Source organism: Haliotis asinina, chromosome 16 (assembly GCF_037392515.1).
Source record: "Haliotis asinina isolate JCU_RB_2024 chromosome 16, JCU_Hal_asi_v2, whole genome shotgun sequence".
NCBI lineage: Eukaryota > Metazoa > Mollusca > Gastropoda > Lepetellida > Haliotidae > Haliotis > Haliotis asinina.
This window is the reverse complement of record NC_090295.1, coordinates 44,734,432-44,758,727: the sequence shown is the minus strand read 5'-3', so window position 1 is coordinate 44,758,727 and position 24,296 is coordinate 44,734,432. Positions and strand designations below refer to the sequence as shown.

The 24,296-nt window shown below is 38.6% G+C and overlaps 1 protein-coding gene across 3 annotated transcripts in view; it reads right to left on the bottom strand.

Annotated features, from left to right (window-relative positions):
• LOC137268091 (espin-like) overlaps window positions 1-21,759 on the bottom strand; it is a 79,595-nt gene extending 57,836 nt beyond the window's left edge. For all 3 annotated transcript variants that reach the window (XM_067802601.1, XM_067802599.1, XM_067802600.1), the window contains exons 1-2: window positions 21,172-21,759; window positions 8,949-9,135 (exon numbers count right to left, since the gene is read on the bottom strand). In XM_067802601.1, the coding sequence (XP_067658702.1) occupies window positions 8,949-9,135; window positions 21,172-21,647 (663 nt within the window). In that variant the 5' untranslated portion in view covers window positions 21,648-21,759. The remainder of the gene's footprint in view (window positions 1-8,948; window positions 9,136-21,171) is intronic.
• Window positions 21,760-24,296: the final 2,537 nt, after the last annotated feature.

The window sequence follows — 24,296 nt, the reverse complement described above, 5'->3', positions numbered from 1 at the left end:
CCTGCATGTCAATATTTGGCTTAAATTGTTGGACCTGCTTGGAGATTTTACTATCAAATTGTAAGACATGGTAGGAGATTTTACTTTTGAACTGTAAGACCTGCTCAGAGGTCTTAATTGCACGGTCTGGAGGTTTTACCTGTAACATAAACTGTTATCCAATAAACATAAAAAAAGTATCTGCACAGAGTCTTGAATGATGATGAGATATTGCTGAGAACAGTGCCTAATCCCTTGAGTCAACTGGGATACATTCATCCCTTTCCATCTCCTCTAGTACATTAATGTACATTAGAGTGAGTGAGTGAGGTTAGTTTTTCGCCACATTCAGAAATATTCCAGCTATATGGCAGCGGTCTGTAAACAATCGAGTCTGCAGACCAGACAATCCAGTGATCAAAAACATGAGCATCAATCTGCGCAATTGGGAATTGAAGACATGTGTCAACCAAGTCAGCAAGCCTGACCCCCGATCCTGTCAGTTGCCCCTTATGACAAGCACTTAGAACACTTGTATGGCAAGCATGGGATGCTGAAGGCCTAATCTACCCGGTAATGTACATTATAACCTACTCTGGGCTTACATAAGCTGTGCCTATAAGAGGGTGATAGTACAATATGTATTTAACAGTGACTTAAGCCAAATTGGTCAATAAGATCAGACTACATAATGTTCTCAATAATGCATCTCACTTGGATACTGTCAGCAGTTTCACTAGATTGTAAGGTCCAGACTCGATTATTTACAGACCGCCGCCATATAGCTGGAATATTGCTGAGTGCCGCGTAAAACTAAACTCACTCACTCACTCAGTTTCAACTGTCAACAAATGCAGAAGCTTTGAAAAAACTGCTGTCAACAATGACTCATTCACATACATTGTATTTACTAAACTAAAATAACATGACTTGAACAAAAGATGATATGATCATTTGGAGATACATGTACACATTCCTCTTCCTAATCAGTCACTCTCAAGAGGAAAAGAACATTATTGAGCTAACATGCCCTTAAAACAGTTCAAGGGCATTGTTAAAACAGAGGTAAAATGTACAAGTAAGTACTGACAGCATAATGTCTATATTAAGCTTTTCAAAATTTCAGGTCAGGCGACCACATTAATGTGCGAATTGGAGCATGGTCAAAGTTCAAAGTGGAAATTAACTGATGAAGGTAAGATATTAGCATATACAGTAGAACACGGATATAACGAACTCCAAGGGACCAAGGGATTTAGTTCGCTATATCTGTTGTTCGTTATTCACATTTGACCGCCACATTGGCTTATAGAGATGAAGAGACTCGTATATACATGGGCTACATATTTTTATTCTTGTACATTGACATTAAAATTCTGATTTCATTGTTCAAATACATTATCTAGAACATGTTGTTAATTAATAAATGACTATCAAACAATGGTGATTCACCGCCCACAAGGTTGATGTATACCGCTAAGTCGCTGAGTTGACACTGAGCTGACACTGAGTGAGTTCGCTACTCACATCGTTAATTGGGCTTTGGGTCAGGAAATCAGTTCGCTATAACCGTTAATTCGCTACTCACGAGTTCCTTATTCACGTATAATTTTAATGATATTATAAAGGGACCATTGACGGGACTTTTAATTTGTTCGCTATATCCGTTTGTTCGCTATATCCGTATTCGCTATATCCATGTTCTACTGTATTACAAAACACATGCTGAACCTTATCACTTACCACCCAAATACAAACTCAAATAAAAATATTTTACACAAAAACGGCTGAATAATGTCTACAAAAAATTTCAATCTGGTTCAAACATTAATATGTCAAGTATGTCTAACACTCCATCAGAGTATTATCATCAAACCATGGCAATTACTGACCTCATCTCTGATATACAGGACAGCATCACTCTTCAGTTGATCCCCAGCCATACAGGCTTTCAAGGAAACGAAATAGCAGATGAAATAGCCAAAACTGCATCAATGAATGGTCCAGTCAACAAGCACATACCCATGGTTTCCTCCCTTAAAAACAAACTGTACCACAGCACCAAACACCTGTGGAAGAATAACTGGGCAAATGAAGTGAAAGGTCGTTCATAACACAAGTTACAAGACCACCCAAATCAACTGCGCTACAAATCTCTCTCAAAGCAACATAAAGTTCTCATATCCAAAATCAAACTTGGCCTCTACCCTTGTCAAAGCCATCTCTTCAAACTTCATCTGACAGACAGTGATATGTGTCCATTATGCAATCAAGACCCAGAAACTATAGAACACATCCTCTTTGACTGCAAAGAACTCTCGACCATGCGCAATTTTGGCTCCATCAGCGACTTGAAAGAAGTCATGACAAACAGAAATAATGAATCGACAACTATTGTAAGAATGCTGAAGGAAAGAAAGAAGAGGATCCAAGCAGGGGCCCTGCCACCAGACACATGTCAATACTCAACAACAATATGTCAAATTTAGGTCATGCTTGAAAAATATTACAAAATACTTAAAGTCATGTGAGCAAATCATTAAAAAGGCTCAAAAGGAATGTCTCTCCACTCAACAAAGCCACACCCTCAGCAATATTATGTACCTGATTGTTTGATAGACACACCCATCTTGTTTCCAAGCTCTTCCGAGCATGAACAGCACCTTTCAGTATTTGAAGCAAGAACAGAAGTGGTGTTCTACATTTGTCTGCATTTCGACAGGAAACTGGTCACTCAAGACTTATGTTGAAGACAAGGCAGACTAACCACATACACATGGAGGTAGATCAGGGATCTACCAGAGTACCTATTTGAAGAATTCTGTTTCCAGGAATTTTGGTAATACCAACACTGACCAAAAATGAAAACATTAAATCATCCCAAAGTATTTGAAAGGCTTTTTCTTGCTTTCTTCCTGAATTTTTATAACAAGCTTCCCTAAGAATTCATTTCTGCATTGAAAGAAAACTGATGCTGAAGTCGCTGACCATATCTTCACCACTTCCAAGAAGCCAGCTGCAGCAGTTCCAGACGTAGTGAAACAAAAGTGACTGAACTTTGATTTCCCTTGTCATCAAACTGGGATACAATTAGATTAAATAGATTAGATTGCAACAATACAGTAAACCCTTGGAAAGACAGTCAAGGACACAGTTAACCCTTCAAAGTCAGGTGTCAATAGTGCAGACAATCAAGGATATAGCAACCCTTCCGGGGCCAGATGACAATAATGCAGACAACCAAATGTATTGTTCAAAACTTAGTTCACCAGTTGTCATCGATGAATAGCTCACCCTTCTTCAACCAGGGGTTAATAAAGCATGAACCTTAATGAAGATAACCCTTCTAACATTAAATGCAAATGAAGGAAACAAACAGTTCGAGACACAGCAAACCCTGCTAACACCAAAAGACAATAATGACGATAATTACGAAAATAGTTAACCCTTGTAGGAACAAATGCCAATAAAGAAGACAAACAGTCATTGACATAGTTAACCCTTCCAGGACCATATAACAATAATGAAGACAAGCAGTTACAGATATGATTAATCCCTGAAGGACCAGATGCCAAAAGAAGCAACAGCATAGCAGCCATGCCAAAAGTTTTCTCCAACTACAAGACAGAAATGTTGATGACTTCAATTCCATGACAGAACGTTCCTCCATCTAGGCCAGTTGCTATGATAGCCGGATCGCTGCCAGATACAAATGAAGACTACTCATACTCGCAGTACATGACTATGATGACATTCTCTGTGTTTGTTCACACTGCATTTAAACGAAATTAGAACATTTAAAAAGAGTTCAAATGCCCTATCTGTGTTTGCCTACACATCCTCAACGCAACAAACTCTCTCATTGTCTACAATATTGTAAACAAACACCACTCAAGTTAAGAGTGTGTCATAATGCAACATTAATACTTTAGTGTTACCACTGACTGTTCGCCCAAGGTACTGAATGTCCCAATGGACTTCGTGCACCTTTCTACAGAGAAACTGAGATTAATGCAACCTGAGCTCAGTCATGTGTAAGTGCTTTGTGACCTGACTATTCATTCGGAATAATAAATCTTGCTGTGTTACACAATAATTCTTTCATTGAAGGCTGGGTCACCTTGACCTTTCGCATAAAATATGAATTCTGAAATTCAATGACAAATAAAACAGTCAATAAAGCGCTTGATGGTACCTCAAAAGGGTTTGGGAGAAATGGCTTTGCCAAGGTTTTATTGCCTTCAGGTGATGACATGGTTGTGTTGCATGTAGTCAATTTATTTTTTTTTGCCAGAAAATAACAAATTTCATACATGCCACACAAATTTGGATGGAACCTTGATATGGAAATGAAAACTTCAAACATCTATCCTGATGTCCTGGCACAATAACAGGAAATTGAATAGTTTGACGTTCCAAGTCATTATTGGACATGTGAGACTGACTTCAAGCAAAAAGCAACAGTAATAATAATATAATATTACTACATATCCTAACGTAATAATCTTGATGTTGGAATGTCCCTGAGACTTGACAGTGATCCAAAACTCCAAAACTCACATGACTTAATTTAGAAGTAAACTTTATATTACTCTGGTTTACTTCAAACACCTACACTGCACCAAAGAAAGCTTCTTTTTTCGTGAGAAAAAGCATGTTTTTTCAACATCGACAGCAACACTTAGTCCTTGAGTGTTGCATTAACTGAACGCACTTGGACCTTCCGACGGTCAGAATGTTCATTTTTCTGTCTATGACATAAATCTGAAGTGTGCTTCTCACTACTATATCTTAGGTCATCTCTTGCTTTCCCAGAATAACCGCATTTGATGTTTCTGGTTTGCAGGAACAGGTTTTACTTTTTGCTGGAAAGACCTCTTCCCAGGTTTTACTTTTTGCAGTCATCTTTTCCTAACTCTATATGAATATCAACATTCAAACAACATATGGGTGCTTGAAATCAGTTGAAACATATCATTCAAGATTAAGCTCAAAGTGCAAATGTTTTCCCTAGCAAGACTGGAACTGCAACTCCAAATTTGTAGGCAGATGCCCTACCACAAGGAAACTGGGCCAAAAAAGGCAGTGCATTTGAAATATCTATTTATAGTTACTGCCATTAAAATTGATTCCACATGCGTTTCAGTTAGTGTTATGTAGCTTCATTTAATGATCATCTACATTGTAATTACCCATTGTCAGAGAAAACACTTCTCCTTGGTTTTTGGTAGACAAAGTAAACCATCGTGGTCGGGAAATTCCTTGGGGCTCCTCCCATCAAGATTTCCCTCCCCCTCCAGTTTTACCTTGTCTACCAAAACCTCGGAGGCATGTTTTCTCCTATACACAACAGATTTGAAAAAGTTTCATTTTATGTAATAATTATGTAAGTGTTAAAGAAACCCCTTATTTCCATAACAAAATCACTTTGATTTGGGCAAGATAAGAAGGAACCAGCCTTGTTAATTAGAGAGAATCTGATAAAGAAGTTTTTAAGAGGATGTAATAGAAATGCCAGGGTGTTTCAGCTGTGAAGGTGTGTGTGCTGGTTACAGGTGATGACAGGATCTGGTTACGTACGGTCACCAGAAAGGTTACATGTAAAAGACTGTTCAGTCCTGTTGCCCTTGCGTCAACACATTAAGATACGCTTTTGAAATTTTGCACCCACTATCATTTTCCTTGCCCATGACAGCCTTTTCACTTTGTGACACCAGGTGTTACACTGTAGTGACTGAATAAAGTCTAACTTCATGGAGTTCTCCTAACAGAAGCACTCATAATGATACATGAAGGAAACCACTTTGTGACACCAGGTGTTACACTGTAGTGACTGAATAAAGTCTAACTTCATGGAGTTCTCCTAACAGAAGCACTCATAATGATACATGAAGGAAACCACTTTGTGACACTAGGTGTTACACTGTAGTGACTGAATAAAGTCTAAATTTATAGTTCTCCTAACAGAAGCACTCATAATGATACATGAAGGAAACCACTTCGTGACACCAGGTGTTACACTGTAATGACTGAATAAAGTCTAAATTTATAGTTCTCCTAACAGAAGCACTCATAATGATACATGAAGGAAACCACTTCGTGACACCAGGTGTTACACTGTAATGACTGAATAAAGTCTAAATTTATAGTTCTCCTAACAGAAGCACTCATAATGATACATGAAGGAAGCCAAGTTCCAACACCTCAAGTCAAAGGAGTAAGGGGCTCTATGTGGATCCATGCATTATGCTCAGTACAGTTCATACATAGAAAGGTAAATTCAGTAACTGTATAGAAGCATCTACGTATGCATGCATGAAATGGACTATGGAAAGTCAGCTAAAGCTGGTATACCTGTAGATTTTTCAATTTGTGTATAAGAAACAAGCAACTCAAAACTAATCAGGTTATGGTAACCGGTATTTTTGTCTAATAAGCAGATTGTAGACAATGAGTAGATCCAAAAACAGATACAAGCACCATTTTAACAAAGTGATCGTTACAAATGACTGTTGTAAAACCTACAGTTTATTATAGACTGTAACAATTGTGTCACACCTTTCACAAAGTCATCGTAACTCTATGACTGTTGTAAAATCTGTAGTTTAACACAGGCTTGTGTCACACCTTTCACAAAGTGATCGTAACTCTATGACTGTTGTAAAATCTGTAGTTTAACATAGGCTTGTGTCACACCTTTCACAAAGTGATCATAACTCTACGACTGTTGTAAAAACCTAAACCTATGCATTGTTAAATGGGACAAGAAAACAAGCATTCATTAATAGAACACTTTGAAATACCCCAAATCATCCTTCATTCATATGGCAGCACCCCTTTCTATGATAGTCGTAAAACACATAGTTTACATAGACTTATCCCAGTTGTAGTAATCCTTTTAGAAAGTGATCGTAACTCTACGACAGTTGTAAACCTATAGTTTACATAAACATACCCCTTTTGTAGTACCCCTTTAAGAAAATGATCCCAGCTCTACGACAGTTGTACAACCTATAGTTTACATAGACGCAGCCCAGTTGTAGTAACCCTTTCACAAAGTGATCGTAACTATACAACTGGCGTACTGCTAATAGTTTGACATAGCCTTACAAGCCAATATAGTGTGACCATTGTATTGTAAAACAGGACAGGAAAGTGCGGATTCATTCTTTTTTTTGAAAAGCACTTTTTATCTGCGCATATTTTGAAATACATTTTTTATTGTGAGTGCCATGTGACTGACTAGGTAAATGCACAGATGTATCCCTAGATGTTAAAGACTACTGGTCACTGGAGTAGTGAACCCTTTTGACCACATGTCATCAAGACAATTTTGAACTTTTGTGACTGTGGGACTGAAGTATGTATTGGTGGCGCTACCTGGTGCGTGAGTGAGTGTAGATTTATGATGTTTTAGCAATATTTCAGCAACATCACTGTGGGAGACATCAGAAATGGACTTAGAGTTTCACACATTCCACCATGTAGGGAATCAAACCCAGGTCTTTGGCATGATGAGCGAACACTTTATCCTCTGGGGAACCTCACCAATCCTGGAGATAATGAGTGTAAGATCAATAGTTTTATAAATATAAAACTTTGCATACAGCTTGATGACAGCTTACTCAACATTAAAAACCTGAAATCAAAATAAAATCATGAATGAAACACCTGCCTCTACCATGTGAATCTACCTGACACAGAACCTCAAGCAATACACATTAATATTTCAAGCCATAGTCAGAAGTGATGATGTCAATGAATCTTTAAGTGCCCTCGTGAAAAGTTAGCACCTCTTTCCGTATTAGCCAGCCCAACTTCACAGAGCTGCTTGACCATGCCGGTCACTAAACTCACTGCAATGTGACAGCAGGAGATGAAATACTGACCTATAAAAGACCTATTGCCATGGTAACAAATAACAGAAAAGTTGAGGGGCATAAGGAATTCCAAGTCACTTAAGTGTGAACTGGTGGTTTATTATTCACTGTCTTAACTGAAATAGTCAGAGAAACAATAAATTCTCTTAGAGCTGAAAAGACACTGTGTATCTGCTATCTGGGTACTTGCATGATATGTAAGACAGGCCTGAGCTACTGGCTTTAACTATAAGGACTCCCATGCTTGTACTAGCTTTGTTCAGTGTCATGGAGACCTAAGTCATCATCACGGGAGAAGTTGTAGACCCTGTGTCATTAGGCCTGTATAATAGCCATCTGTGCACTCCGATATACCAGATCAGCCAAGGAGAAGAGCTTCTAGTAATTCTGCATAAGGAGTAAAGTTTAAGCTATCAATATGGACACAGATGGCAACAGGTGAAAGTGATTTCAGCTGGGGGTATGGGCCAAAACAATGTATCTGAGATGTTACACTGAAAATCTGAAATTTGATAGCACAAGAGACAATGGTGGGTACTTGACGTTGATAAGCGGGAATATTTTCTTCCTGGCTTTAGACGAATCTAAAGATCGACTGATTTGCATTTAAATCTGAGTATTTCCTTGTATTCACAGAAAATTATCATCCCTGTATAGATCAAAGAAACTGATAATCATTCAATAAATTTTGATTGATTATTGATAAATACTGGATAAGTAAGTTTGAGACAAATGCTCAAAAAGACTGAAAGAAGTCAATATATCTCAGATCAGTGGTGAGTACTGAATTGATCACTAACAAAATAACACAAGGAACATAATATGGAAGCAGACACCCCAACAGAGCTGTAAATTTGTGTATTTATGTTTTTTTGTATCCATGTATGATAATGATAAAACAAAAAATATTCATATCAATAATCATCAATCATTTTCCCATTATATATCTGATATTTTTCCAATGATATTTCTGATTATCAATCTTTCAAACCAGTCCTTGAAAGAACAAAAATCTAGAAACACAATCTCGAAAAGAATCATAATGTCTATAAATGGCCTTTAGCAGTGGAATCAAGCAGTGCAACTTACAAGCCATTGGACACAGCTGAGATGGCCTTTCTGAGCAGCGGCATGGAGGACAGCCATGCCATCAAAGGAGTTAATCTTGAGGGAGCCATTAGCAGTGAGAACCAAGAACTTCAGTATATCTAGCAGTCCGGACTGGCAAGCGAGATACACTGCAGTGACGCCATTGTTCATCTGGAGGTTCACGGATCTGCAACAATTGCAATTGGACATGCATAGATAATCATGTGACACTGGTAACATGTAACATTTTAAACCTGCTTGACATTACAATATGGGCGCATGAGTGAGTGAGTGAGTGAGTGAGTGAGTGAGAGTGAGTGAGAGAGAGAGTAATCAAGTAATATTGCACAACACCCCTAATAACTAACAACTATCAGATATATGTCAACTTATCACAGAATGCCATAAGCACATTTTTCAGGACTGTTCTAGATTGGGGGTACATGAGTGAGTGAATTTAGTTTTACACTGCACTTCCGGCTATATGGCGGCAGTCTGTAAATAAATGAGTCAGGACCAGACAATCCAGTGATCTGAGATACAATGACGTGTCAACCAAGTCAGGGAGTCTGACCACCTGATCCCATTAGTCGCCTCTTATGACAAGCATAGTCCTCTTTTATGGCAAGCATAGGTTGCTGAAGGACTACTCTACCCCGGACCTTCATGGGTCGAGTGAGTGAGTGAGTGAGAGAGTGAGTGAGTGAGTTTCGTCTTGCACCATTCTTAGCAATAATCCAGCAGAATCACAGCAAGACACATCAGAAATCGGCTTCACTGCACCCATGTAGAGAATCAAACTGGATCTTTACCATGACGAACAAATGTTTGAACCACTAGCCTAACACACCGCCCCCTGAACTTAAGTCGTCACACAATGATGGTTTCCCTTGTTTCTTATGTTCAATATTGCATTATAGTATGGAACAGCTGTATGACGACAGCCCATAAATAATCAATGTGGTTCAGACATTCCAGCGATCATAGATCCACATATTTGCATAAAGTATGCCAAACATGTCTCTGTATCGCTATCAACTTGAAGCACGTGGACAGGATTGCATACAAATAGGTATAACACCATGAAAATCATCAGGCCTAGATTTTCGAAGCTCTCTCAGCGCTAAGATAGTCGTAAGTGCCACATATTTCTTTTGACTGTCATAGCCCTAAGAGAGCTTCGAAAACCTAGGTCGTGGACTGTACACACACTGTGCAAAACACTTTGTCTCTACAGATGTTTTTACAGATTTTTTTCTGATCAAACATATGTATCTAATATACAGTAACTCAACTTTACTGAGCAATGAAAATATAAACCAGCAATGAAAATAACAGCTACAGCTCACTTAATGTAGAATAACGCTTAGTCTGTCAATATATATAATTTTGATAGTAACAAACACACTGATTTAAATTGATAAGGAGCCCCAGTTAGACTTACTGTATTTGGGGCTTTAGCATTGTTTAAGATGGGCTAGGCAGTAAGGAAACTAATGTGGTTCAGGGACTGTCAGACAGACTAAATTATCTTAACACAGTATTGCAAACTGGACGCGTATTTGATACGACACAGTCGGTGTGTCACATGCATTTTTGGGAAGTCACCTGTACCAGAACCAGAACCAGCTCTGGAAGCAAAATTGTGTCAAGAAAATATTCGCTGTGCGATTAGATATCAGATATATACATGAGGGTAAAAATTTACTGTGACATCCAAAGAATGCATGATGAGCATGATGAGCTTGATAGTGGGTGAGTGAGTGAGTGAGTGAGTGAGTGAGTGAGTGAGTGAGTGAGTTTCATGCCGCTTTTAGCAATAGATCAGATCATAGTTCTTAGATGGCAGCGCTCACTCCGTTTGTAACAGCGGGGCGGTGCTTCATACAGACATTGTAAATTGTGTGTCAGCTTGTGTTTAAAATAAAGTTATCTTGTTTAAGTAAGTAATATTTTTCAATTGTTTATGCAGCAATTGAGACAGAAAGAGAATATTTTGTGATACTCCGAAAATGCAAGGACATGACAGAATAAGGGTTGACTGATAAGTTTGTACCTCACATTAGTGAATTTGGGTTTTAAACAATAATATCATGGTTGGTTGGTTTATCACTGCATTCAGCAATATTTCTGCTATATGGTCATCTTTGAAAAATCGACAATCCAGTGATCAACAGCATGAGCATCAACCTACACGACTGGGATATGACGTCATGTGTCAACCAAGTCAATGAGTCTGAAAATCTGATCTCTCCTAGCCATTTACAGCAAGCATGCGTTGCTGAAGAATCAGTTATAACTTCAATTTTGGGCTGGGCTGGGTTGGGTTGGACTGGGTTAAGTTGAGTTGGGTAACAGGTTGGACTGGGTTGAGTTGCTTTACTTTGAGTTCGGTCAAAGATTGACCTACTATTATGCTAAAAATTGTTAGCCTTTTACAGCAAGCATGGGTTGCTGAAAAGCCAAATTCATCTCAGATTTTGGGCTGGGCTGGGTTGGGTTGGACTGGGTTGGGTTGAGTTGGGTAACAGGTTGGACTGGGTTGGGTTGCTTTACATTGAGTTCAGTCAAAGAGGGACCTACTATTGTGCTAAAAACTACTGCACTCACAAGTTACGTGTTGTATGTGTGTCAGCATGTACTAGGCCAGATTGAGGCCAGTTTTATAGAGCTAGCCTACTCAGATACTGTCTCAGTTTAACATACATAGCCCTATTGAGACGACACATTTGATCCCCTTAATAAAACACTATTGGCTTTAACTGGGTGGATGTTATAAGAGTGAGGTAAATGAGGTTAAGGTCATTGTTCCTGATTATGTTACTTATATAGCCATGTTCATCGCTTTGTGTGATGTCTACAAACAGTAATAGTCCAGACTGAGATAACATGCTTATGATGAACATGGACTCCAAGCTTAATCACAAAATACAAACATCATGAGTGAGTGAGAGTGAGTGAGTGAGTGAAGGAGAGTGAGTGAGTGAGTGAGAGTGAGTGAGTGAGTGAGTGAGTGAGTGAGTGAGTGAGTGAGTGAGTGAGTGAGTGAGTGAGTGAGTGAGTGAGTGAGAAGTGTAACAATAAGTACTGTTTTCTTATATCTACTGGTTTGATGTGGGTTGGAATTGAACCATCATCTCTTAATTCCCCAGGCAAACATTCCATCCACCAAACCACTGCAGGGCTTGATTTAAGAGATGTCTACCTACTTGCACCAGGTGCACCTGAGATGAAAGCCTAGTTGCACTGACCAGATTCAAGCTGTACTGCTATTATAGTGACATGTAATGACAGAAAGATGCAATTGAATTATTGAGATGTTGTATTAAGTGGTTTACCCACTCAAAAATTGATGTGCACCGAGTGATACTTAGACACCTAACTAGGTTGCACTTTACAGTATTGGGTTGCACCAGTGCAAGTAATAAAGCACTAACTCAAACCTTGCACTGAGTTGCATCAACATCTGGGAATGGGACACAATGTATACATCAAGGTCAGATACAGTTAATCAACACAACATTATTCCTTCAACATTCTTTTGTCTCCAGTAAACACAAAATTTCAAAGTTTTTCTTTCCACATTTCTTTGTTGTGTATTCCATAATTGGTACTTTTATCAATAACTGTACAATTCAGTAAATTACTACAGAGTGCTACAAGTTTTTTGTGCTACAAGTCAGCTCTCGTAAGCCTAAGATCTCGTAACTTTGTCTCGTAGCATTTGTACCTCCTAAGCTCTCGTAAGCCTAAGATCTCGTAACTTTGTCTCGTAGTATTTGTACCTCCTAAGCTCTCGTGAGCCTTAGATCTCGTAACTTTGTCTCGTAGCATTTGTACCTCCTAAGCTCTCGTGAGCCAAAGATCTCGTAACTTTGTCTCGTAGCATTTGTACCTCCTAAACTCTCGTGAGCCTAAGATCTCGTAACTTTGTCTCATAGCATTTGTACCTCCTAAACTCTCGTGAGCCTAAGATCTCGTAACTTTGTCTCGTAGCATTTGTACCTCCTAAGCTCTCGTAAGCCTAAGATCTCGTAACTTTGTCTCGTAGCATTTGTACCTCCTAAGCTCTCGTGAGCCTAAGATCTCGTAACTTTGTCTCGTAGCATTTGTACCTCCTAAGCTCTCGTAAGCCTAAGATCTCGTAACTTTTCTCATGGCATTCCTGCCTCCTGTGTTACAGTACAGGAGGTATGAATGCTATGAGACAAGTTACGAGATCTTAGGCTTATGAGAGCTTTGTGAAACAGGCCCCTGTACCACCTTTTTCTGTCTCTGTCCCCCCAAAACTCCATCTCCCTGAAGATAAGTGAATGAGTTTGGTCTTGCGCTGCTTTTAGCAATATTCCAGCAATATCACAGCAGGGGCACCAGAAATGGGCATGGTACACGTGGGGAATTGAAATCGAGTCTTTGGCGTGATAAGCAAATGCTGTAACCACTAGGCTACCATACCCACTCCTCTAAAGATTAGATGGCAGAAACAACTGACTCCTTTAGCTGACTATTGAAAACAACTTAAGACCATGTTGAAGATTTTTCTTTTGCACTGGTGCTGTTCACACCCCTTGACGCCGATTCTCCTTTTCAAAATTCCTGGATCCGCCCATGAATGTGAATGATAAAATATATGCTTACACAAAATAAGATGTCAAAGGCAAAAGAACTAGTTATTACATACATAGTGTAGAACAATACCTATTCAAAAAGAGGTCTGTTGTCTATTCTGTTGTTCAGAATATTTTTTTGACAATATTCGTATGCTTCCATGACAATTTCCTAATGTAAGCAGTGGTTAAAGACCGTGAGACGTGTAAAATTCACAGTATTCTTATCGAATATCACAGTATGCATAAACATGATAAATATGTTCAAGGCTACTTTCAGCCTTCGCCAACTTATCCCCCAGCACACACATAAAGAAGGGCTATTATGTGCATCTATTTTAAGAAGCCCTTACAATATATGTACAAACAGACCTTGTGTAACATAGCATGTGTTGGTTATACTGGGTTATCCTGGCTAAGTCACTCACCTTTGACGCTCTGAATGTTATATAGAATGTCATGTCAATGTCATGTCAGTGTTACTACAGTATTACTATGGTTATATCAAAAGTATACCATGAACTGTCCATACTGTAGTACAGTTCAATGTAATCCAGTTGGTTCAACCACTGTTAGTGCAATACCGTTGTCATACAATGAGTTCTATCACTGTCATGCTGTGTGTTCTACCACTGTCATACTGTGTCATATCATTGAAAAACCATATATTCAACCATTGTTCATCACATGTAATATCACTTATACCATGCACCACATAATTGTTATCCCACTTGTTTGTATCAATGACATACCATGTGGTACACCACTTATCATCATGTCTTACATCAATGACGTACCATGTGGTACACCACTTATCATCATGTCTTACATCAATGACGTACCATGTGGTACACCACTTATCATCATGTCTTACATCAATGACGTACCATGTGGTACACCACTTATCATCATGTCTTACATCAATGACGTACCATGTGGTACACCACTTATCATCATGTCTTACATCAATGACGTACCATGTGGTACACCACTTATCATCATGTCTTACATCAATGACGTACCATGTGGTACACCACTTATCATCATGTCTTATATCAATGACGTACCATGTGGTACACCACTTATCATCATGTCTTATATCAATGACGTACCATGTGGTACACCACTTATCATCATGTCTTATATCAATGACGTACCATGTGGTACACCACTTATCATCATGTCTTATATCAATGACGTACCATGTGGTACACCACTTATCATCATGTCTTATATCAATGACGTACCATGTGGTACACCACTTATCATCATGTCTTATATCAATGACGTACCATGTGGTACACCACTTATCATCATGTCTTATATCAATGATGTACCATGTGGTACACCACTTTCATGCCATGTGTTGTATTGATGCAATACCATGTTATACACCGCTGTTTATCAAGTGTTATATCAATGATATACAATGTAATACACCATTGTTTATTGTGTTTCATATCAATGATATACAATGTGATACACTATTGTTCACTGTAATACCAATGATATACAATGTTATACAGCACTGTTCATTGTGACATATCAATGATACACAATGTGATACATCACTGTTAAGTGCATGCCATATCAATAATATAACATGTGATACACCACTGTTCATCATATGTTATATCAATGAAATACAATACCTGTGAACGTTCAGGGTAGAATTGGCCACAAAAGGCGACTATGCTTGTAGTAAGAGGCAACTAACAGGATTGGATGGTCAGGCTTGCTGACATCGGTTCCCATTTGCGCAGATCAATGCTCATGCTGCTGATCACTGAATTGTCTGGTCTAGACTCGATTATTGACAGACCGCCGCCATACAGCTCAAATATTGCTCAGTGTGGTGTAAAACTAAACTCACTCACTCAGTGAAATACAATGTGGTACACCACTACTAAGCATATGTTACAGCAATGTTATAAGATGTGATATAACATCTATTATATAAGATGTGATGTGCCACTGTGCATCATGTGTTACATCAATGATATAAGACGTGATATACCTCTGTTCATCATGTGCTATATCAATGATATATGATGTGATATGCCACTGTTCATCATGTGTCATATCAATGATATAAGACGTGATATACCTCTGTTCATCATGTGCTATATCAATGATATATGATGTGATATGCCACTGTTCATCACGTGTCATATCAATGATATAAGATGTGATATGCCACTGTTCATCATGTTTTATATCAATGATATACCATGTGGTACACCACGATTCACAATGCATCATATGTATGTTCTACAACTGTTACACCACGTATTGCACAACTGTTTGTGGGTTGTTAGGGGAGTGGGACATATCGTCTAATATCATCCAAAATAAATACTGACCCATAGGTCCAGTCTATTCAGTGTACATTAGCAGTAAGCAATGCAAGTAAACGAACGTGCTACCTGTCTAATATCTAGGTGGGGACTGACACCTAACATTGAGTCTCATGCTGGTTAGATTCTATAAACAATATTCATCAAGTCTCATATCAATGATATACAACGTGATACACCACTGCTCATTGTGTTTCATATCAATGATATACAATGTGAAAGACCACTGTTCATTGTGTGTCTTCATACTACAGTGTCGTGGCGAGCTTGAAATGATAAATAAATACTTCATTGTCTACATGATCCAAGTATGTCTCTAGAAATGGGTTGGTTAATGGGTGGGGTTTTGTTTGTTTATGTCATATGTGTATTATATGATTCATGAACCCATGATTTTAATAATTTTTAAATGTTTAGAAGCTGGTTGGACAAGACTTGAAACTTTAATGGATAACTGTTTTACAGTCCTGTTGTTTGTCATGACAGATCTACTTCATTACATTCAGTCTCAAAGGCAAATGTCTTAATGAATTTAAAAACAGAAATTAATAACATCACTGTTCCTTTTCCCATGGTTAATAATTAGGTTGAGGTGACTTCTATTTCTCTGCTATCATCACTAATAACCAGATCAATAAAAACAAGAAATCTGGGGTTTGAGGAGTCTTATAAAATTCTTCCATATTCTAAAGCATTGAAAACAGCATAAACATGATAAATTTGTTAAAATGAATCCATCATAGACAAAGCTGAAACAAATAATTATGAAATTTAGTATTTGGCAAACATGTACGTTTTGTGATACATATCTGTCCTTTTCAATTCACATTCCACAGGTAACTTTAGAAAAGTTCTTGATTGTTACATTATGTGTTATATCATAGTCCTACAACCTGTAATGTAAGTGTTATGTCACATGTTTACCTGGGCTGTATGACTTGTTATACAATGTGAATTATCAGGACTGTATCATGTTATATCATGTGATGAACTTGGTGATATGCCATTAGTATATTAATGTTAGTTACTGTTTCACAGGAATATATCTTCTTGTATTGTACTTTGTGTATTTTTGTTGCAATATCACTGTTTATACACATTCTGTGTCATGCTGTGTGTTTACACGTTCTGTGTCATGCTGTGTGTTATATCATTGCTATGTCAGTGTTATTTCATTGTCATATATGTTTATTAGTGTCCTACAAGGTCTCAACATGACCTAAGATAAATTTTGGATTGAAGTAATGTTAGATAATATTGTCACCTCTTTAGTTTCTTAGTTATGTCAACTTTTACTTTACTAATCAATGCACAACAATGTTCAAAAGCAGAACACTTTAAAAACATACACACAATACCCTGATGAGAAAACACTGCCCTTACTAACATTAAATACGCTTCATTCAGTCATAAGTGAACGCTAGAATACAAACATCTATACTAAACATATTCCATTAGCATTTCAGTGCCTGACAACTACAAGTTAATCTCTGACATGACTTTCTCCATCTTCTGTCATGCAGGGTTTTTGTGTCGTCAGCTTGTGTTCATAAATGACAAATACCCACACCCCTGTTGCCACTACAGCTTGGATGCTCAAGTGTCCCCTTTCTCAATCTGAGTCCAACCTGTAACTTAGTACAGAATTTCTGCAACATGACAGCACTTTGACTGTGATGTCTGTTTTAACAATACAGCTTCCCGAGATATGATACACAGGGTATATACCTGTATCCCTGTAGCATGGACGCGATATACCTTGAATCATGGATAGTATTCTCAGACATCCATAAAAAAAACAACTTGAAAACGACTTAAAATTCTGAATACGGGAATACATCAGATCAGCATTGTGAGTCAATGCAAAATAGTTTGATGCTAAATATAAATGTTCATATGTGGAAGAGGGCAGTGCAAATGGGCTTCTGATATAGAGAACCATACCCAAGTTTGGTGGACACATGAACACTTTTAACCGTTAAGCTAACCTACTCCTAGCCTACATGTTCAGCATGACACAATAGCTGGGAGATAATACTACCACTGTCTTTTGAACAATGTTACCACAGTAACCAGATACACGATACATCCTTCAGTTGAAACCTAGGGACTCCAACTACATTCTAACATAACGGGCTCTACATCATGCATACAAATTAGAAACATTCTAAGGGATTGGGAAAGGCAGGGTCCATGGGCCATTTTGCACATTAGAATAAAAACTGGCCCATTAGAATTTAGAAGTTTACTATTGATACAAGAGCAGGGTCCCATTCTAAATTCAGAACATGGCTAATAATCCTAAAGATGGCCCATTGTTGAGGTTCTCTATCCCAATCCCTGAGTTGTATACAAATAGGTGTCATCATGGTGGTTGTTGGAATGCTGAAATGTCTGCTGTATCCCTTTAAAGTCTAAAATCAAACATACATATTTAAAGAAAATTCCATCTATTCTACACGCTTGCTGTTTTTTTTAACAGTTATCCCTGGTCTTATGTGCTCAATGTTTTTGTGTAATTTTCACTATTTTACAACAAATATTCTGTTTCAGTAGATAATCAATGCAGGTTAATCAATGACATTAACGGGCTATTTGAAAGTTATTTCAAATAAAATAATCACTACTAGGTGAATGTGATTAATAGGGAAAACACTTTCAAAATTTCCCACTAGACCAGTGAGTGTACAATAATTAGTGATCCTGTCTGTATTTCATTAGACCAAAATAACATTTGTAGATTTACTCAACTATCATTACAAAATTCTCTGGCTACCAGGGCCACTGAAAACTTAGCGGTCCTGATGAATGCCTACTAGACAGTGACCAGAGGACCAGTGTAAATTTCACACACTGGATTAAAAGACATTTAACTTTGACTTTCTGATCACTGAGAATATGATGAACATGATGAGGGAAAACTACTTGTTGAACAACATGTAATTATGTCTTTCACAACATGGCTGAGTACCCAACAAAATACCCATATCACTCAAACACCTAGAATTACATAATTTAGGGTCATTATATTCCAAAGCTGTACTTAAAATCATAAACTAATGTCCATTCATTTTCAACACTGCCTCAAAAATATTCAAACAATGTGTCTTCCAAACCACAACACAAAAGGAGTCCATCACATGAATTATCTGATCCCTGTTAGATATCAATAGATTAGATGATCACATTAGAAGGCTTTAACACTCATCATGATTCATATTCATCAAATGAGACTCTTATGCATAATGCCTTTCAATCTCGTAGAATATGTCAAGGATTGTTTGTATTCCAGAAAAAGAGTCCATCAGGACATATGTTGTGTGTGTCACCATGGCCTTTTAGATACTGACCATATGAATACAAATTATCAATAATTCTGTTTGTTTGAAGCCTTACTTGGCAAGTAAATAACTGTTTGGTCGTGAGTGAGTAACGTTTTACAAAGCAATACTCCAGTAAATCACAGCAGGTGACACCTTAATTTGCTTCACACATTGTACCCATGTAGGAAATTGAACCCTGGTCTTTGGCGTGATGAGAGACTGCTTTAACCACAAGGCCACCCCTTTGGGTGGTGAACTGTAAATAAAGGTACATTGTGTGTAATATAATCAGTCTGGTGGCTTTTAAATCACAAAAAGTTGCAAGGTTCAAAATCACAAGAGGCATTCTCCAGTCACTGAAATACTATGAGACTAACAACATGTCTTACTTAATATGACTGGGTACAGAGCCTCACAGACTAACCACAATATTGTCAGCATTGCCATGTGCACAACGCACCTGACTAGAATCTGTGTCTGTCCAGGTAAATGTCACTCTCCTAGGGTAGCTGTGTAAATTCTATGTTTGACTACCATTGCGTGAACAGATAGCTCGTGTTTAAAACTATGTTGTCATAGTTGTGAGTTTAATACCATGAGGTTAATTTGATTAGAAACCCATACTTCGTTAGCTTTACAAGTAACCATGGTAACTTAAAGATTCTGGTGAATACCTGTGGTAACATAGTTACACAGATAAGTTTCTGGTATTTGACAGAATGAAATCAATCATACTTTATGAAAACAATGTTTGTGGACATCGAGGATAACAACGTAAATGCCAAAGTGAACATGCCTATCACCAAGCATAAGACTGTAAACAGTCCTAGCTTGTTGACCTCTATTGCAAATGACCACTCCCAAATTTGACATGTTAAAGTTCACCAACAAGGCTATGAAAATTCATCATGTCTAATGTTAGTTTTGTATTTATGTTGATATCAAAGCAGACATCCTTATTTCCTTGCTATTACTCTAGTGCCTGAACATGATGGAAGCCTTGATCAACATGGAAGGCCATTCCTAATCTGAGTCCCTTGTTTACAAATAAGGGAAACAGTGACAAGGGTTTTCACATATTGTAGAATCCTCAATAATACTGTGTTCAGTGAGTGAGTAAATTAGTGAGTGAGCGAGCGAGCAAGTATAGTTTTAAGCTGATTTTAGCAATATCTTAACAGTATCATAGTGAGGACACCAGAAATGGTCTTTACACATTGTACCCATGTATGAACTGAACACAGGCCTTCAGCATGATGAAGAACAGTTTCACTAAAAGTCTACCAAATCGCCCCTTATACAAACAAGGAAAACATAATCACATTAGACATATGACAATGCTGTGTATCAGCAATATTTCTACTTCTACCGTACGCTATTTTAAAATGTCTGCATACATAATCTGGCATGGACCCAGCAAACCAATGACAACCACGTCAGAGAGCCAAACCACCCAATCCACATTTCAGTCTACCCTTACATCAAGCATGAAACCACACAGCAAGTTAACATGCCCTGGAATCACTAAAGATACATGATATTTGTCATTTCATTGCTCATAATCAGCTGCCTTAGCTTGTGCAGATGATTTGAAGAACACGACTCCCTGTTGTTATCCGAACACTAGCCATGACTTTAGTGATCAAGAATTTGAGCCCATTGACGTCTACGGTAAGAGTTCTGCCCGTAAACCATGTAAATGTGAAGAAAATGTGAAATAGAAATGTGTTCTATTTATTAGGATTACATGGGGTTAAGGATACAGTTAGGGTTACAGTTTTGGGTAAGGTTTAAGATTTTTATAAAAATCATAGGCCTATATCCCTGGGCATGGAATGATTTAAAAAAAATCCCAGTGGGTCACGAACGGAAATCTTACCCTGCATACAATTATTATACAATTAAATGTCCCAAGACTTTTGGTGTGTTTATATACCTTGGGGCCTCTTTGACAAGCATCTTGACAATATCCAAGTTTCCACCAACAACAGCAAAGTGTAGAGGCATGGCGCCAGTTGCCGTTTTCTTCATAATATCACAGTTAGTATCGTCCAGAAGGTAGGTGACAATGTGGGCGTGGCCATACCGGGTACCCAGGTGCAGGACGGTCGCACCCGTGCCGTCTTGGTCGTCCACTTTACACTCCGTGTTTTCAAGAATCCATTTTAAAGCTGCTAAATTTCCCGTGGCAGCGGCATCGTGTGCGGCCGTAGCTCCAACATTACTTCTCTTGATCGCATTAAATCCTTTTTTCTTGACAAGGAATTCAATTGTTTTGACGCTCCCTCCCCTTGCGGCATAATGTAAACATGTCGCTCCGTGTTTATCGGCCACTCGCGCGGGCTCAGTTAGAGATTGCAGGATGTCAATGTCACCACTTTTTGCCGCCTCGAGCGCCCTGTTAGCTACCATTGTTTCACTGGTAAAATTTACTCAAGATTTCTTTCTATCATCTTTCTAGTGACTCGGGACACTCATCACATCTCACACCTGTCATGTTTTGAGTCGACTGCCACCTGTGAACAAGACAGTCAAGGGCGGATAACTCTGATTGATTACAATTATTGATTTTTCAAATGTTAACGCAGTACAAACATACAAATGAAATGGGTTCAAATCACTATTTACAAGGCACGTCGCAATAAATACGTTTTGCTTGCACAAAGCCAATGTCAGATTGATTTATTCACAGAAAATGTGTTTTACACGCGACTTGGCGTAATAAGTAAGCATTTGTTCACAGTCCAAAACAACGATCACCCAATACAGCTAATGCTTTCATTACATATTAGAGAAGCCTTGAATAATCCTTTTGTAAAGACAGCTGGTCTTTCCCCATCAGTTTGCTCGCCAGGAACATCAACTTTTGTTTAGTACTTGCTAATGTGGGAACATGTCAAAGGACAAAAGGACTAGAACTCGAAAAGTCAAAAGGGCCAAGGGAACGTCAAAAGGGTCAAACTTTTAGAAACATAGTGAGAACCCTAAACTTTCTTTACATGTTGTTGTGATGGTCTCAATCCTGAACATCTCTGAGGAGTTAAGTGTTTATTTTATGGGCGTATGGTCAACTATAAACAACACTAAACTTTCAAACGCCAGTATTTGACCCTTTCAAAACCTTGACGTAGAGTCGGAGCACAAAACATTGAAGGGTTGAAAAGTTCATTTCACGTTCATGCCAGTAATTTTTACATTTCTTCGTTTCAGCAATTATGAAGGTGTTTGTCCAATGTCTGTATATTCATGCAGGGAGCCTTTACATATGTTGTAGATTATCCCTGTTCTATGACGCCATCTGCAAGAGGACATATCGTATTCAGAAGTCATCACAGTAACGTTCATTACTGACTAGAGACATTGAATCTTGCCATTGACGAAAATGAATGCATCTGTGTTCATGCAGGGAAGCTCTACTACATATATAGGCTCCCTGGTTCATGTAACTGCTTTAACTGCCCCTGTCATATAATTACTTTTTTAACCAAAGTAAGAATTTATGTGAATGAAAAAGGCAAACCATCACAATTTATTGTGTACATCCACTACCTAAGGACAAGACATGGCGATTTAAAATGCCTCGTGATCTCTGTGTTCTCCTTATGTGCAAAGGAAGTGACCTGTACGTTTGCATCATCATAATCAACTACCTCCCCGTCATGTGTGCAAAACTGATGACCCCCCCTATCACCCAGAACAAACTGGGTGCTCACTTCCATCCCTTAACATCATCACCACACGCACATAAATTATCATAGTGAACATAAATTATGGACGGTCCCTAAGAGCAATATGGTCCAGCTCAAGTCGCCCCGAGATTTCCACATCTCTGTCGTCACGAGCGTCGGCGTGATTAGTATACATAATGGCTATATTATTGACAAGCTCAACAATATATCAACTCAAATCGAGAATCGATAAGTCTAATGTAATGTCGCTAGTTTGCGAGTGCACATTATATCCTGGTTCTTCCTACTTGACTCTCTGCAGTGTCGGAGACTGCGGAACGCCACCACTTTGCCGGGTACAAGTTCAAAGTTGAAGTAGCCGCATTTGTTATATATATGCGGTGTTAGTAGTTTACAGATTTTGATTGTCTATAGCTGGTAAGTAATCATTTCTATAGATTTGCCAGGAATTAGATATATGAGAGTGTATGGGTGTCTGGTGGACAGGTAGTATCTTGGTATGCCCTCGGGTATGTACCGAGGGCATACAGGGTACATACGTATACCCTGCTGTGTAGGGGTATGACACGTATACTCTGGTGTCTATGGATTGTCTGGCGTTCTCTGTTGAAGTGCCTGGGTATGTTCTGGTGTCTATTAAGTGTCTTGGTATGCTCTGGTGTGTCGGAGTATAGATGCCTGCGTATGCTCTGCTGTGTCGGGGTACGTAAATGTCCTATGATATATAATGGTATCTTTTCATGCTCTGGTGTCGAGGGATGTCTGGGTATGCCCTGGTGTGTCGGGGTGTCTGGTTACGCTCTGGTGTCTAGGGATGTCTGGGTATGCTCTGGTGTGTCGGGGTATCTAGATATGCTCTGGAGTCTAGGTAGTGTCAGGGTACGCTCTGGTGTCTTGGAATTGGTCGGGTATGCTCTCATGTATAGTGCTATCTGGTTACATTCCGGTGTCAGTGGAAAGTCTGGGTATGTTCTGGTGTCTAAGACGTGTATCTATATACCCTGGAGTCTAGGAAGACTGGGTATACCCTGTTGTGAAGGGGTATCTAGATATACTCTGCAGTCTAGGGAGTATTGATGACTATTTTGGAAAGTTCAATTGTCCGATCCTTTGACACCAACATATCAAAAGATGTTATACATGGTGCTCGCCATAACCCTGGCACTCGGCATCAAAGCATGACAAAGCACTAGTCGACTTTGTGTCAGAGTCACATACTGTATCTGATAGGTTAACCCTGTCAATTTTGTTAGGCTGTATATCTGTAGAAAGGCATGTGAGCTGGGATATCAAAGACTCATCTTGTTTAGTGAGTGAGTTTAGTTTTTCGCCGCACTCAGCAATATTCCAACAAAACGGCGCCGGTCTGCAA